The sequence below is a fragment of the Etheostoma spectabile genome, chromosome 23 (assembly GCF_008692095.1).
Source record: "Etheostoma spectabile isolate EspeVRDwgs_2016 chromosome 23, UIUC_Espe_1.0, whole genome shotgun sequence".
Lineage (NCBI taxonomy): Eukaryota > Metazoa > Chordata > Actinopteri > Perciformes > Percidae > Etheostoma > Etheostoma spectabile.
In genome coordinates, this window is record NC_045755.1 from 13634533 (window position 1) to 13650509 (window position 15977).

General features: G+C 44.0%; 2 protein-coding genes across 2 annotated transcripts in view; one reads left to right on the forward strand and one right to left on the reverse strand.

The window, feature by feature from the left end:
• snd1 (staphylococcal nuclease and tudor domain containing 1) overlaps nt 1–15977 on the forward strand; it is a 197584-nt gene that overhangs the window by 77532 nt on the left and 104075 nt on the right. The gene's annotated exons all lie outside the window — the stretch shown is intronic.
• Nucleotides 1878–7076, reverse strand: lrrc4.1 (leucine rich repeat containing 4.1). The gene has a single exon (XM_032504589.1). It carries the CDS (start codon nt 5153–5155, stop codon nt 2297–2299), a length of 2859 nt encoding a protein of 952 aa, XP_032360480.1. The 5' UTR covers nt 5156–7076; the 3' UTR covers nt 1878–2296.

Consider the following 15977-nt stretch of genomic DNA (forward strand, 5'->3'; position numbering starts at 1 on the left):
ATACAATTTGTTTTTTTTCTGTGATATATATTTTTCTGCTGCACTGCACAACTTTTCCATCCGTGTTTACTCCAAAGTAGTCTCTATTCATTGGGATCATCATATCCATCCCAGCCTTTTAATGTAGCAGAATGTTAGAGGACAATTAAATGACACATTTACAACAAAAGCTGTCTTACTCTACACGTGATCCAAGCACCATATATCCTATAAAACTAAACGTAAAAAAGATAAAATAAACCCTTGCACAATATGCTCACTCACCCTCATCAGCCAGTCTCTTTAACCTCCATCCCTTACTTTATCTCACACCCTCTTTTTGTCACTTTCTTATTTCTCATAACTGGACTGTCACCCTAAAACACTTGTCTGACAGCTTTGACTACAGGTAAAGCACATCACAAGCTCTCAGCTAACTGCTACACTATTTTAGTGATGCGCCATATCAACCTCTCTCTCATTTCTATTCAAACAACCCTTTTTTTTAGTTCCACTGTCTCAAATGTTGAAACTCTCCAGTGTTAGCGAGGCAAATCCTGATATTTTTCTTGGGGCCCTTGCAGGTTCACTACCTAGGTTTCCATTTTCCACACTTCGTACCGGTTATGTAAACTGGTGTCGTCAACTAAACTACTAGGCCAAAGCTTTGCCTGCCAGCACAGGCCTGTGACTGTGGATCTGATAATGTCACGCATCTCTAGAGGCCAGTTATTGTGTACTTTTGATTCATATTAGTTTACTTTAGAATTGCACAGCTTTATAAGGGTTACTGAGGTAGGATCTGTGTTGGATATTCTTATAGTGTGTAAAACACTGTCCTTAATTTTGTCATTGAGTAAGAGTTAAAGTAGAACGAATGGCAACATCACTGCTTGGTTTTAAAATTCCTCACACTGTGGTTTCCAAAAACAAACTGGCTCACCTGGCTAATGCATACGTATTAACCACTGTGTATGTTATCTTTCTTTGTTAGGCAGAGAACAGTGGGGCTATATTATGATTGAGAGGCAAGATATTGTTGAAGATGAAAAATGAGCAGTTAACAGAGACCCCAATGCATTTGTCACCGTAAAAGACCCCATACTGATTGATGAAGGCACAACAGCTGGCAATGCAATGAAAAGTGAAATGAGGATCTATATTTTTGGCAAAGTGCAAGACACCCAAACAGTATTTCACCTTCATTTATCACCCTTTTCACTCATTAGGTACATGATTAATAATTCAGGTTTCTAATGTGGAAAATAGGAGGTAACACAATCTGTTTAAATTGTTGAAAAACAATATGTAATGAGCATTTAAATTAACAGATGTTTTGATAGCACTGCTATGCTTGTCTGTGGAAACAACATTGCTTCATCTTTTAATTCTTAAAGCATTTGTAGAACTTAAGAACTTAAATAAAATATGGACTTTTGATCAGCCACACCTTGATGAAGCACCATGACACTCACTGGTGGTTTAAAATAGAAACTGAACAAACTCCTTTGTTACATATAAATAATATAATAGGAGGTGTTGAGAGATTAAAAAAAGATAACAACATCCACTTCTGCACCGTGATTCATCCTGCCTGAGTAATTCAGCACATGTAGGGTTAAAGTATAGCTGCAGCATCTTACTGCAGTGTCTAAAGCATTAGGCTGATCGTTACAGTATACACCAGGAGAAGAAGTCAAGGGGGGGGGGGGGGGGGGGGGGAAACATCTTTCTCTAGTACTTCCTTTTTTTCTTCCAAAAATCCTTTTTATTGCATTTATAACATTTGGCACAGTACAAATTCTTGGTGCTTTTACAAGATAAACCTGTAAAGATCGACAGTGACCTTTTTTCGGTTTTTGTTAAAGAAAGTCTTCTCAGTATAAATATTTTTTTTCTTATCACTGCATTCTCTGTAGCATGGTGTAAAAATCACACAGAATGCCCCTTTTTTAAAACAAGACTACCCTCATTTGTCAAAGTCAAGACAGCATCTTAAACAACTCATTGTTTTAAATAGAAGTTACAAGTTAGAAAATAGTTTCAATTTCTTTTTAATATATGTTTCTCTATCACCAGCCCATGGTAGTTTCAATTTGTCCATATATATATATCAATATATATATATATATATATTTATAAGCATGTACAACAAGAAATCATCAGTCTTTAAGTTTGCACTCTGTACAAAAAAGTAGTTCCTGTCCTTTTTTTGTTGTGCATTCTATTGCATGAATTTATGAAGAAATGACGGGACGGTGGTGGGTGGGAGCTAGGAATCTAGGTAAAGGAGAGGGAGCATTTTGAGGGGGGCTTTTTAAATCTGAGTCTCCTGCACCTTCTCCTTGGTGTGAGTTTTTATGACGAAGGGCTCAGCCATTGCTGTAATGGTGCTGGGCATGGTTCGAGGCAAAGAGTTCCCAATATTGTTTTCTGTCCATTTAGCCCCATGGCCAGTTGGTTTATAGGTGTTATATTTGGGCTTTAGAGTACTGTAGTCCACTTTTTGGGGGCTGTATTCCATTTTGTGTGGACTGTAATCAAGTTTAGGTCTCTGAGTGTGTGGACTAAAGTCAGACTTGAAGGCGCTGTAATCCGCTTTCTGGGGGCTGAAGTCAGTGTTAAAGGCGCTGTAATTAGTTGCAGTCTTATGGGAAGAATAAGGGTCCTTGGGTTTGTAGGTACTGTCAGTTTTAGATCTCTGGGCACTGTAGTCTATTTTGGGTTTAGGCTGAGTGCTATAGTCAGGCTTAAATGGGGTGTAATCAGGTTTAGGTCTTGGGTGAGTTCCAAAGTCTGGCTTGAATGGACTGTATTCAGCCTTAGGTTTATGCTGTGTGTTGTAGTCCGATCTTAACGGGCTATAGTCATGTTTAGGTTTTGGTTGGGTGCTGTAATCTCGTTTGAATGGGCTGAGGTCAGTTTTCTGCCTAGGATGAGTGCCATAATCTGGTTTGAATGGGCTGTAGTCTGTTTTAGTTTTTGGGTGAGTGCCGAAGTCTGGTTTGAATGGGCTGTATTCCGCTTTAGGTTTGTGAGTGCTGTAGTCCTGCCTAAATTGGCTGTAGTCAGGCTTTGGTCTATGAAGGCTAAAATCTGGTGTGGATTTGTGAGTGCTGTAATCTGGGATGAATTTGTGGCTACTGAAGTCCATATTTGGCTTGTATGTGGTATACTCAGCCTTCGGCTTGTGAAGGGTAAAATCAGGTTGGGGTTTGTATTCGGCCTTGGGTTTGTGAAAGCTATAGTCAGTCTTGTGGCTGATAAAGTCCAGTTTGTGTATGCTGTTATGGTCCCGGATTTCAGGCAATGAGAGAGCTGACTCTTGAGCTGCAGACGCTGGTGGAGGAAGGTCCTCCTCATCCACCTGGATAATCTCCACAGTGCGCGCAGCTGCCACTGTGCTCCTTTGCTGGTGGCGCTTCCTCAGTTTGTAGAAGGCGATGAGCATGACAGCAGCCAGCAGTGTCACCGCTACAAAGCAACCTATTATGATCTTAGTGGTCTTCATCACTTCATCCAAGCTAGGGCCAGACTTGCCTGGCTTGCTAGTGACAACTGGCACCACAGATGTCTTAGCTGCACCTGATGGGCTGTCAGTGCTTTGCAACAGCACAGTTGGTGTGGAGATGAAGACTGGCTGAAAGACGGAAGGAGAGGCAGTTGTAGTTGTTGTCCCTTGGCCTATCCCTCCTCCAGCTACCCCAGCCCCTGCTGCAGCAGCTGTAGTAGTTTTAGGTTTGGGCATCTCAGTGGTTGGCCCCAAGACCTCCACAGTCACTGTAGTGAAGTAACTCAAATTGGATGTGTTAAGCTCAGCTGCACTCACATTAAGGTAGGCCGAGGCATTGGAGTTCCCGGCTGCATTGGACACCATGCAGGTATAAGTGCCTGTGTCTACTGCCAGGACATTTGAGAAATTAAGGGTACCATCATTGAGGACTGATATTCTCGGATGACCAGAAGCATGTGTCAGGATAGTCCCATTGGGAAGGAGCCAGCGCACTGAAGACATTGGGGCTGTGCGGCATCGAAGCTCAGCCACTCGCCCTGCTGAGATGTTTAAGTCCCTTGGTGCATCGGCAATGAATGGTGCAGAACACTGGACTGCAGCGCCCTCACCTCGGTCCACCTCAACCAGTTGTCGACCTCTCATGCTGGCAGGTGAGTGACAGCGTCCACAGCAAGTTGAGTTGGTAGGGATGTACTCCCTTAGCCAGCGTGCTAGCCATACAGCCTCACAGCCACAGTTCCAAGGGTTATGGTGGAGATGGAGCTCCACCAGGTACCTGAGCGGGGAAAATAGATCATGTGGCACACCGCTCAGATTATTATGGGCAAGATTAAGCTCCACCAATGAAGATAGGTCATCAAAACCATTGCGCTCTATCACTGAGATTTGTGAGTTCATCACCCATAGCTTTTTCAGTGAGCGCAGGCCTTTGAAGGAGCCTGGCTTTATTTCTGGGAAGTGATTTTCAGATATCTCCAGTTCCTCCAGGCCCTTGAGGGGACTCAGGTTTGGCATTTCACCCCTTATGTTGCACATGCCCAGATTGAGGTACTTGAGGTTTTGTAGGCCCTCAAAAGCTCCCTCTGAGATGTACTCCAATTTCCGTAATTCTCCCAGGTCCAATCGCATGAGGGAGGGCACCCGGTTGAAGGCGTAGGAGGGGATACTTTCAATGGGGTTGTTCCTCAGCCACAGTTCACGTAGTTTAGACAGATACTCAAAGGCCCCACTGGGCACCACCGTCAACCGGTTGTCAAACAGCTCCAGTGTGTTGAGGCTGGTAAGTCCATTAAACGCGCCCACCTCAATCTGCCGTATGGCATTTCGCCCAAGCTGGAGCACCTCAAGGTGGTGCAGGTGACGGAAGGAGTCAGCCTGCACCGCCTCAATGGCGTTTTCCATTAGATTGAGGTGTCGCGTGTTGGTTGGAATGCCGGGGGGCACACGGGTGAGGCCACGTCGGGTGCACACCACCTTCCCCTGCTGATTACTGCAGGAACACTGCGGTGGACAGCCCTGGGGTCCCTGAGACACTGCCGCCCCCGCCAAGGCCAGGGAGGCGCTGCTCCACGCTCGCGCCATCAGGAAGACTACACAGAGCAGGGCGGCTTTCCTGGCACGATGCACAGCTACCCGCCCCAGGAGACTCATGATGTGGCACATTCATAATTCAGCATCATCTGGGGGGGGAGGGGGAGGATGGGGGTGTTTTGGGGGCTTTGGGGATCAAGGAAAGTAGCTGGTTGGCTGGTAGTAGTGTTAAGGGGACCAGAGCAAATAAGTCAAGGAAACTGAAGAGGACAACGGGAAAATGTGGGTTTTGGGTGCTTGCTAAGCGACAAGAGGACTTGACTTATCCTCAATTAAGCAATGATTTTATTCCCATGAGCTGTGCTCAGGGGCAGACGGAGGGTAGAGAGGGCTGGCTTTTCCGAAACGTGTGTATGAGAAGGACATGGTGATAAATAAAGCAACCAAAAACTGTATTACGAGACAGAAGGTAGGGTTACAAATTGATGCAAAGAGGGGTTGAAACTAGACACCTACCTCAAGTTATTATTACAGGTCCTTGAACTGAGATAAATAGCTTCCCTCTTGTTTGCAATCAGAAAGAGCTGTAGTATTCACATCTGATGTATGTATATCCCAAGAGCAGCAAAGAAAGCCTTTTTTATATTTGCTCTGTCAAAACGTGTATCAATGCCAAAGAGCTAAACCAAGATGAGCCCTTTTGTAAATCCACACATCCAAAGAGAAAGGTTCGAAGGCCCTTGTGTGAGTTTTTCCCCCTCCCTTTCCTTGTTGATTAGAAAAAAAGAAGAAAAAAGAAGATTGCAGATAGGAATCCAGTCAGGCTCCCAAAGCAGCAGTGCGCCCTTGCTCGCTTCTTGCTGTCGGCTCCTCTTCTCTTGCTTGTCCTTGGAATTCGACAGTTGATCCCCTTCCTAGACACCTTACCCAGGTCTCCATAGCACAGATGACCACACTAACATGCACAATTTGTTTGTGCACCAAAAGCAAAGGCAGAAAGGTCAAAAAGAGGGAGGTAGTTGGGGGTGGGATTGAAGAAGGTTGAATGAAAATTCCACAGTCCTCTCCAATGTTCTTTGCCTTTTGTTTGCGATGGTTAAGAAGAAAGGTTGACGAGCCGGGGGGGAAAACAGACCCCCTCCTCTCTGTATTCCTCTGTTCACTTTTTAGTGGTCAATCAGTTGGTCAGTCTGACAGCCCTTCTCGCTCTCTTTCCTTTGCTTCCCCTCTCAATGTAGCATCGTGTCCACTTGATTTTCCTTTTTTTTTCTTTTCACCAGGAGTGCTCGGAAGGGGTTGAAAAGACTAGGCGACACACGCTGCCATCATTAGCTTTTTCCTCTTCTTAACTAGCCACACACTCCAGCCTCGGCAGCCGTGGTGGCGACAACAGCAATTGCAAACGCACACACCATCCCTGCGAAGCACACAGCAGCAGTAGTGAGCACACACAGCAGCAGCTGCAGCCTGCCTCCCTTGCACTTCCCAATAATCCGTCAATTTCTTCAGAGGGGGAGTGGGGTGGGGGATGGAAGGGGGTGCTGGGAGGAGTGGGGGTGTTGTAGCTGGGTTGATCGAGGTGGGTTAGAGGGAGGAGGGGTGGTGCGCAGTTTCTCTTTCCTCTCTTCGGCTTGTTTCTATTTTTCCAGTTCTTTTTATTTTTCCTTCTCTCCTCGTGGTGATCAGCACCCCCTCGCTAATGCAGCGTCCGACTAGGGAGAGGAGCAAGACGGGGAAGGCTAGCGCTGGGTGAGCGCGCAGCTTACAGGCGTGACGCTAAGAGTAGCGTCGATGTGGAAAGGAACCGTTGTAGCAGCAAAAGAGAGGGTGTGCGCCGGCTTGGATATCTCTTGCTCTCTCGCGCTCCCACACTCTCTCTCTCTCTCTCTCTCTCTCTCTCTCTCTCTCTCTCTCTCCCTCCCTCCCCCTGCCTCCCTCCTGCTCTCTCTGCAGTGTCCTGAGGTAGTTGGGTAAGCTCAAAGCACTCAGACCTTTTTAGAGATCTACCTCTTCAAAAAACAGTTTGCTAATGCTATCTTTTGCTCTCTTCTTTTATGAACATCCTCTTGTTCTGTGGCTTTCTGGGGCTTTGTGTTGCTTAGGGGAATAGACAAACACTAGGCATAGATGGACAGTGACATCCCCACAGCAACCAGATTTTAACCGTCTGCTCCCCAGCAATAATCCAGCCTTTCCAAAGAGTCTAGCAAAGCTTTCCAGCATTGCTGTGGTGGCAACGGCAGGCAGATGGGGACACTGTTCTCTCTCTCTCTCTCTCTCTCTCTCTCTCTCTCTCTCTCTCTCTCTCCTCCTCTCTCTCGATGCCCTCTTTCTTCCCTATCTCTGCTCGGTCTTTCTTATCTTTGATTTTCTTTAACTTTACCTCCCCTTGTTGTCTCACTCTTTTTTTAGTTTTGTCCTTTAGTGGAAAATATAAGAACATGAATGGACTGCTGACGCACCCAGCTCGGAGCATTGCTTTGGTTTGATGCAGTGTGTCTTGTGCCTTAATTCCCTCCACCCTCACCATACTCACTGTCTTTCCTTCTCACTGCTCACTCTTGGTCCGCCACAATGTCACTCTACTTCATCTCTGGCTGGCTATCTTTATATTGAATCTCCATGTTGTCAAGACATTACATGTGATTTAAACCATATCCCTATCAATCTATCTCTTCAGTGCAATGGTACTAACAGTTTAAATTGTAAGAATTTGATTAGGTTACTTTATTTAAATATTTTTTTTAGGTAGATGCTTTCTTGGTCTAACCCTGATGGGAAGCAGGTGCAGTACATGATATAAAATTTCTGTTCCGCGTCGACACCTTTTACCTTTTTATCCACTCTCCACGCCCCTTTCATCATGTGTCCCTTTGCAGGTAGTTAGAGCACTCTAAACAGGCAGGCCTTAACCCTTAATTTGAGCACAAACTGTCGCTTCAGGAAGCACACAGCCATAAAGGTCAGGTTGAGGAAGGCAAACCGAGAAAACAAGACATGCTTTACCTTCCTGCCGCAGGCAAGAGGCAAAACTAACACACCCACTGTCCCATCACCCCTTTATCTCCAATGATTTGTACTAGCCTCATGTCCATTAGCTAGGAAGCAGTGTGGGTTATTGACGGTTGATAGGTGTGTGTGTGTTGGTGTGTGTGTGTGTGTTGTTTGTGTGTGTGTGTGTGTGGGTGTGTGTGTGTGTTGTGTTGGGTGTGTTGTTTGTGTTGGTGTTTGTGTGTGGTGTGTGTGTGTGTGTGTGTGTGTGTGTGTGTGTGTGGTGTGTGCGTGGCGTGTAGGGTGTGGCTCTATATTCCTGTGCCGGTGGGAATAACGTAATGCGCTACAGGCAGTGTGACCTTTTCTAGCTCTATTGCTCCTCCCTCACGCTTTCTCTCTTCACACGCTTAACGCTTAACGCACGCACGCACACACACCACACACACACACACACCACCACACACACCACACACACACACCCACACCACACACACCACACACACACACACACCACCACACCTCACCTCACTTCTTTCTCCTTGACTTCACTGCAGTTGAATATGAATGGGCTTCAGTGAAGCACATGGAACAGTGAGGTAGCAGCCACATGAGTGTAGGGGGGATTTTCCTTTCTTAAGACAGAAAGGCTATTTCCTTTCCACAGGGATTCCCTAGCACCACGGCCATGTGGAGGGTGATGTTCGAGGTGTGCGGCACTACTGCATTCTCCAAACAAGTGAAAACATGAGATAATGCAAGCATATATTTCAAACAGACGTGCAAAAAAGGCTATCTAACTATAAATCCTGTGTGTGTGTGTGTTGCTTGTGCAGTAGCCTACAGCGTAAAAGGCTCATTGATTGCGGTTCATCGGTGTTGTGCTAAAAAGTGTTCATCCGCTTAAAACTGATGTTTACCATACATGCAAATGATGAAATGAATCCTACACAAACATGTGGTAGTTGAACGCCCAGGCTGTTGGGTTCTCCAGCATGTTATATTTTTGCCGGCAGTTGCAGACATTATGTGTGGATGTGTGACACCCCGAATCTTTAGATGACCCACAGCCAAACTGATTGAACCATGCTGCAACATGTGTTACAGGTTTAATAAAAAAAATAAAAAAAACACACACATTCACAATTCCCTTTATCTATGCCATATGGTAAAACCGCCTGTGACCGCATACTACAAGTTCTAGAGTCATGGATATCGGTAGAGCAGACGCCCATATACAGAGGTTTACTCCTCAATCGCAGCGGGCCAATGTTTGACGCCGACCTGCGGCCCCTTGCTGCATGCCCCCCCCCCCCTTTTTATATCTTCAACTGTCCTGTCAAATTAAAGGCAGAAAATTCCCAAAAGATAAAGTTCTGATTTCAAATGTTTGAACTAAAAAGAGATGGCATTATCAGAATGTACTTAAAGGATTCAACATGTTTATTTGTCAATACAATAACAAGTTATGCAATGAAATGCTTGTATCCTACCTTCCCCAACAGTTCAACAAAAATAATGTAGCTATATACGGTGTAAAGTTTATTGTTTGCGAGTTGAGTAGCCTGACTGTTCGTGGGAGGAAGATTAATCAGATTGTCTTGGACTTCAAGCTGGAGGTTTTCTACAATAATGCATCAAATGTTAATTATGATATTTTATGAGTAGAATCTGAATTGGCAATGTTCTGTCAGTTAAATGTAGTATTACAATGTTTTCCTCTGAAGTACATCGTAAGTCAGTAGTATACAGTTAAGTTGGATATTAGGTGCTTCTGGAGAAAGCTACAAGCAGAAAAACGGTCAGTCACCTGCAAATGTGGCTGACCTACTGCAACCCTATTCATCAGCACTCCCCCCTAAGGTTCAATATGTCCAATCTCCTGACTGTTCCTCGCACCCGGCTAAGGACCTGTGGGGACCATTGTTTTGAGCCTGTTGCCTTGTCCTATACGGTCTGCTGTGTTTTTAATTGTACTTTGTTTCAATGTGTTTCATATTGTAGGTTTTATGTAAAGCACGTTGTGATTTTATAAGATACACATTTAATAGACATAGGAAAAATATTCAAAAAGTAACACCCTTATTATAAACAGACCGGTAAACAATAAATATATGTACAGTAAGAGGTGACAGTATTATCTATGAAAAGTGCTCTCTAAATACATTTTCCTTACTTACAATACAGGAGGCCAAACAATCAGCCCATTCCAAACAGCCATGTTTAAAGAGGGCACTAGTAATACAAATATAGGAAGTGCAGCAAATGTGCTGCTCAAAACATCAGCATTTCATTGATCTGTTGCCAGTTCAGTCAACTGCAAATGAAGGCCCATTGTTCTTTGTTTGATTATTGATGACAACAGATCAGATGTAGTACAGTGTGCATACTGGCACTGACATATTTGTCAGATGGTGCACTGTTCTGTAGGTGATGTGTGCCACCATTTTGATGAGCAAGTGACCCAGGTTGAGTTCAGGTTGTGTTTCTCCCACCCAGCACAGTACATCCCAGACTACTATCTAACCAAAATTATCCATTGACCCATTGCATGACCAATGCTGTCAGGACAGCTCTCTCACATTGGCCCTCACCCTGTCTATTTCTCTCTTTTCCATTCTTTCTCTATTTTTCTGTCAGTGGACATTCTGCTTTCTCACCACTGATGGAGCGTGGGTCATGGCCTGCCAAACTTTGCAATGCTCCACTGACCAAAAGTGGTCAACCCCTTGCTTTATAGTTTGATCCTGGCCCGGAATGGCCAACATTGCTTGATGGTCAGCCAAACTCTGTGACTATGGCAAGGTTTTTTCAAAGTCGTGGGTGCGTGTGTGTCAGAAAAGCCTTTGGAAAGCTTGTGGCCTTTTAAAGGGTTGTACCTGGATGCTAAGTTGAATCTGAGTTGGTTTTAAGGCCAATGCTAAATTTGTAAACCTGGCTAAATGGTTTAATTAGGAGTATTTTTCAACGTTTGCCATCGTATCCGTACACTATCTCGACAAGAACAGTGTTGTCAGATCTTACCTCCAGGACTTGCTGACCGATGATGGCCTGATGAGCTGTCAGATATGTGGGACCCTCACACTTTTACCCCAGCGCCATGCCCCTGCTGTGCAACCCCTGTCCTCCCTGCTTTACCCAAGGCTCTATGGAGACACCCCCTGCACCAGGTCAGGAGGGCACTGGGTGTAGTTTGGGCGTACTGCAAGACCTACTTTGGTGCGGCTTGTCCTCCCGTCAGCTGGCATGTTCAAGGGATATATGCAAACGTTACAGAACCCATCCCCTGGGGTGAGTGCTAGCAAATCTGGGCTGCGGACAGTCACATGTAGGTCAGCAGCCTGTGTCTGTTTGCATGTATGTGCATGTCAGTAGTCCATTTTGGTGAATAGCCTGCAGTATGGTAAAGGAGCAATGACAATCGGAGTTTAGGAGTATACAGCAGAATGATAGATCTAATGATGATGGCATTGCCTCTGTCATGGGCAGGATCGAGGATGTACAGTATTGGCCCTGGGAGAGTTTTCTGTTTGCATGTCTGTTAGACATATTTTCTTTTCAAGAAGACACCAGGGCACACAAGTTTTGGGCTTGTTTTGTGCTTTATGAGGGGTGTGTGGGTGTGTGTCCACCCTGGCACAATGTTATCTTAAACCAATTTTTCCAGGTCACCATATTTAAACATCAACACACACAAACACCCAAAGTCTATGATGCTGACCTTGAGGTAAAGGGCCTGCTATTAGACACTTCCTTTCCCATTTTCATTTCACTTTCCAGGAATTAATTCTGCAAAAGATTACCTGTAAAAAACACACACACACACACACACACACACACGCACACACACACACACACACACACACACACACACACACACACACACACACTACTATCCGTGTCCCACTAAAGGCTTAAACTGCCTGGTAGGGATTTTTTCCTGTTTATCATTTTTCTCAACACACACACACACACACACAGAGATGCACATACCAATCATATGCCAGCGTATCAAAAGATTATAATAGGCAATAGGGTATATTAGTGTCTGCCGTATTCCCAGGTTGGATGAGTTATGTTGTCAAAATACCTGCTCAGTCCAGCTAGTCTTCTCTCTCTGACCTTGCTTGGCCTTCACTCATTGCATCATACAAATATTGATAACAATTTCAGCATTATCCTAAATTAAACATCCAATGACTTTTTCTTTCAATGTATTTAGATTGTGCTTTTATTTAAAAAGCAATTTAGGTTACTCAATAAAACAATAAACATGGTTGACTACTTGGCTTTTAATCTAGACTTTCTGGTAATGAATTGCTCTGTCAATAATCATTTAAATTTCCATTATCTTCCATATGTTTGTTTGTAGTTGTCGTTTAGCTTTTTTGTCTTAAACTTCCTATTCTCAACTTGTTTCTTTGCCCCTTTCTTTGTTCTTTCTTTCCCTGTCATTCCCCTCTTTTCACTTTTGTTACACAGCCTTTGTTAGTGCCCTGTTTTTTTTTTCTCTTATATTTCTTTCCTCCCATTGCTCCTGCTGTGTGGTATCCCTCTTTATTTCCATTCTTTTCCTTTCTCTTTCTCAGTCCTCCACTCTGTCTTCTTGCCCTCACTCTCCTTCTCTAAATTGCTACTTCTTACAGTGTTTATCTGTTTGACTATTTGCAGGCTAGTCGTTTATTGTATTTGCTCATTCGGCATATGTTTTTGTGTGTGCGACAGTGTGTGCCATGGTAAATGAAGGCACACAGTAAAAGATCTTTGTTTCATCATTTGTTATTCAGTGTTTGAGCTTTGCTAGCAGCCATTGTCTCCAGACTAATAGGCTTCATTATGTTGAGCTGTGTTCATATTGGCTGCCAGAGCAGGGATTAGCCCTAGCACCATGTTAGCTGGAATCGGAAGAAAGATACAAGTAGGTTAGCACTGTTAACCCAATCAGCTTGAGCCAAGATAGATAGGAGATCCCTCATGCATATTTAGAAATGGGAGTGTTTTTGCTTGGGCCTTGCTTTCACCAATTATTGCCACATTTATTTTTAAGAATGGAATTTCATATGAAAAATACTGGATGTCATTGTGCCAAGCGTGCCATATAATGCCCTTTTTATATTTTTCTCACCATATGCTAATGCTCCCCATGTCTTGCCCTGGGTTCGTCATTGGTCAGCTGGCCTCATTAGGATTCGTGGAGCATCCCTGTATGTGCGTTCATCACAATGGTGCCTTGCCAACTGCCAGGCCATGGGAAATAGATGTCTCTTTCTCTTGAGCAATGTGAAGGTAAAAACATAGTAATTCACTGCTGAGAGAGCAGCTAAATCTTTTAGACTTTTAGCTCTTTAGAGCAAAAATGCCGTCTTCATTCAGTTCCACCCCCTCCCTCTCCTTTTTATGTGGTATTGGCTTGGTCAAAACAAAATTCCCTGCAACAATATGTGACCATTTTCTTATGTCGGGCTTTTGCAGTAGGCCACTCATACTTGTCAAAGTCCACTTAATTGTTTTTCAAGGATAAAATAATAAACTGTGATTTATTGTGCATACTAATAACTGCTTTGACTTGTCTTGGTTTAATACTGCTACTATTGTGTAGCCTTTAAAAAATGGCAAGTGTAAATAATGTGCTATTTGTGGTAAATTAATTAAACATGTAGCACTACAAAAAGCTTAGTTTGCTTGTATAATTAGGTTCCTACCTAGACACTGACATAGAAGCCTTACTTGTAGGCCATCTTAAACCACCATGCCATCTCCAGGTTAGGGAATTGACCTACTACCAGATTTTTTGTTATACTCGGTGTCCACCTGTCTTTCCTCTTCCACTATGGTGCCCTGACCTTCAAATATCCTCCTCTACCTAAAATCACAGTGACAATTACCTTCTTAACGGTGTTATTTCTATGAAGCTGTTAATCCAAGAATCTCCATCAAGCTTAATGCAGGGGGGGATTAGCCATACTGAGGCCTGTTACTGCACAGACCCAGGGATGGAACAAAAGAATGAAACTGCTTTTCATCTTTTCAAATCAACCTGTCCACGCCCAGATTACCGCAGCACTGTCCAGCAGATAGAGATTCTATATACGCATTCCAATAATCTTTTCTACTTCCATGTTTTTGGGTTTGTAAACCAATCCGTCTGTCTCGCTGTGTATTTCCCCTTGTGTCAAATATCTCTGTACAGACACTACACAGTATTGCAACCTGCTTGACAATGACGTTCCAATGTTAAAAAGCAGACGAGAGGTAGGGAGTGAACAGAGCGTTTTTCTAATAAAATTGTTTTGGGGCATTTTAAGCCTTTATTTGACAGTACAGCTGAAGACATGAAAGAGGAGAGGGAGGGGGAATGAAATGCAGCAAAGGGCCGCAGGTCAGTTGAACCTGGGCCTGCCGCGTCAAGGAGTAAACCTCTATATATGGGCGCCCGCTCTACCAACTGAGCTATCCGGGCGCCCTCCAAGTTTATATTTCATTACTGATAGTTGCCCCCTCTACCATATCTGTGTTCAAATGAGCGATGGCTTTGATGATGTGAAAAAGTTTAAGAAGAAACATGGACACTGCTATTTTAATGTACAAAGTGACATGTTAGCATGGCTAAGCCAAAGTGATTATCAGGTTGGCCTGTCACGCCCTACAGCATCCCTTCCTTTATCGTCAATTTTAAAATAAATAAATGCTGTATTGTAGAAGACTTGAAAGGCCATGAACTCTGTTAAGGCCATGAACTCATCATAAAAAATGTTTTATTGAGGTAATAAATGAAGTGATACGTAGGGTCATTTTCCCATAGACTTCTATAGAAACTAACTTATTTTTGCAACCAGTTGAGTCGCCACCTGCTGAAAATTAGATAGAATGCAGGTTTAAGACACTTTCGCATTGGCTTCACTTTTCAGACCCGGAAGATTCGTCCATTATTTTTACAGTCTATGCTCCCACCGTTATTTTTCCTGGGTAATATCTGCTTTTCTCTGCCTCCATCATTTTCCCATACTGGGGATTTGAGAAGCCAAGCTAAGTGTGTCTAATCTATGAGCGCAGCCAGCACAGCGTCAAATGTATATTGCTGATGTACCTGCAGCCTCCAACAATCCAACACTTCAGCAACTGCCCACCCGAGCAGGTAGGAGACAATGCAGGAGAGAGAGGGCTGACACCCTAGTGGACGTTGACATCCCCCACCAACTCCAAGACCTGTAACCTTGTTTAAATGTGTTTTCTGTAGCAGTGCAATCAGGGATATCGTGGGCTGCGGCTGGGGGCCAGCAGGGTCCTGGCTAGAAAGGGGGGGAAAAGCAGCAGGCAGCACTTTCTTAATTGAAGTCAATAACACAGCAGTCCATTCTGTCAGAGCCAGTCCTCCCACACAGTCCGCCTACAGTCACTAAAGAGAGCTGAGGGTAGGATGTCGATTGAGTTGTCAAAAGTACCACTACGTATGGCAACACGGTGATGTGTGGGTGAATGCACATGAGGGGAAATAGTGGCGTCAGTGAAGAGAGGCGTGGCACCTGTGCTGTACACCTCATAAACTTGGTCTTGTAAAAAAAAAAAAAAGCTGACAGTAATGTTTATTGTCTTTGACACGTGTATGGCTGGTTAACAACTATACAACCAAAATTGAATATTAAGTAGTAGAAGTAATAAAAAAATGAAAAAGAAATGCCCTAAGCCTGCAACATGGACGTGCTTTTATTTCACACCTTGCCGAAATCTTGCTAATGCAGGCATATCTGAGACACACATGCACACAGTCTTATTTTGCCCTTAAGTCCTCTTTGCATGTTAGCACTTTTTCATAACGGGATTAAAACTGGTATGGTCGGCCTGCCCTGGGAAGGAGTGGAAGAGTAAATTAGTGACTGTTAGAAGGTAGACATCTGGCTGAAATGAATTTGCCTGTGTGTTGATGCATGTGCGGGAGGCATACGTGTGTGTGTGTGTGTGTGTG

What these genes read in the sequence shown, in the direction of transcription:
- lrrc4.1 (XM_032504589.1), bottom strand. Translation starts at nt 5,155, where the DNA reads ATGTGCCACATCATGAGTCTCCTGGGGCGGGTAGCTGTGCATCGTGCC.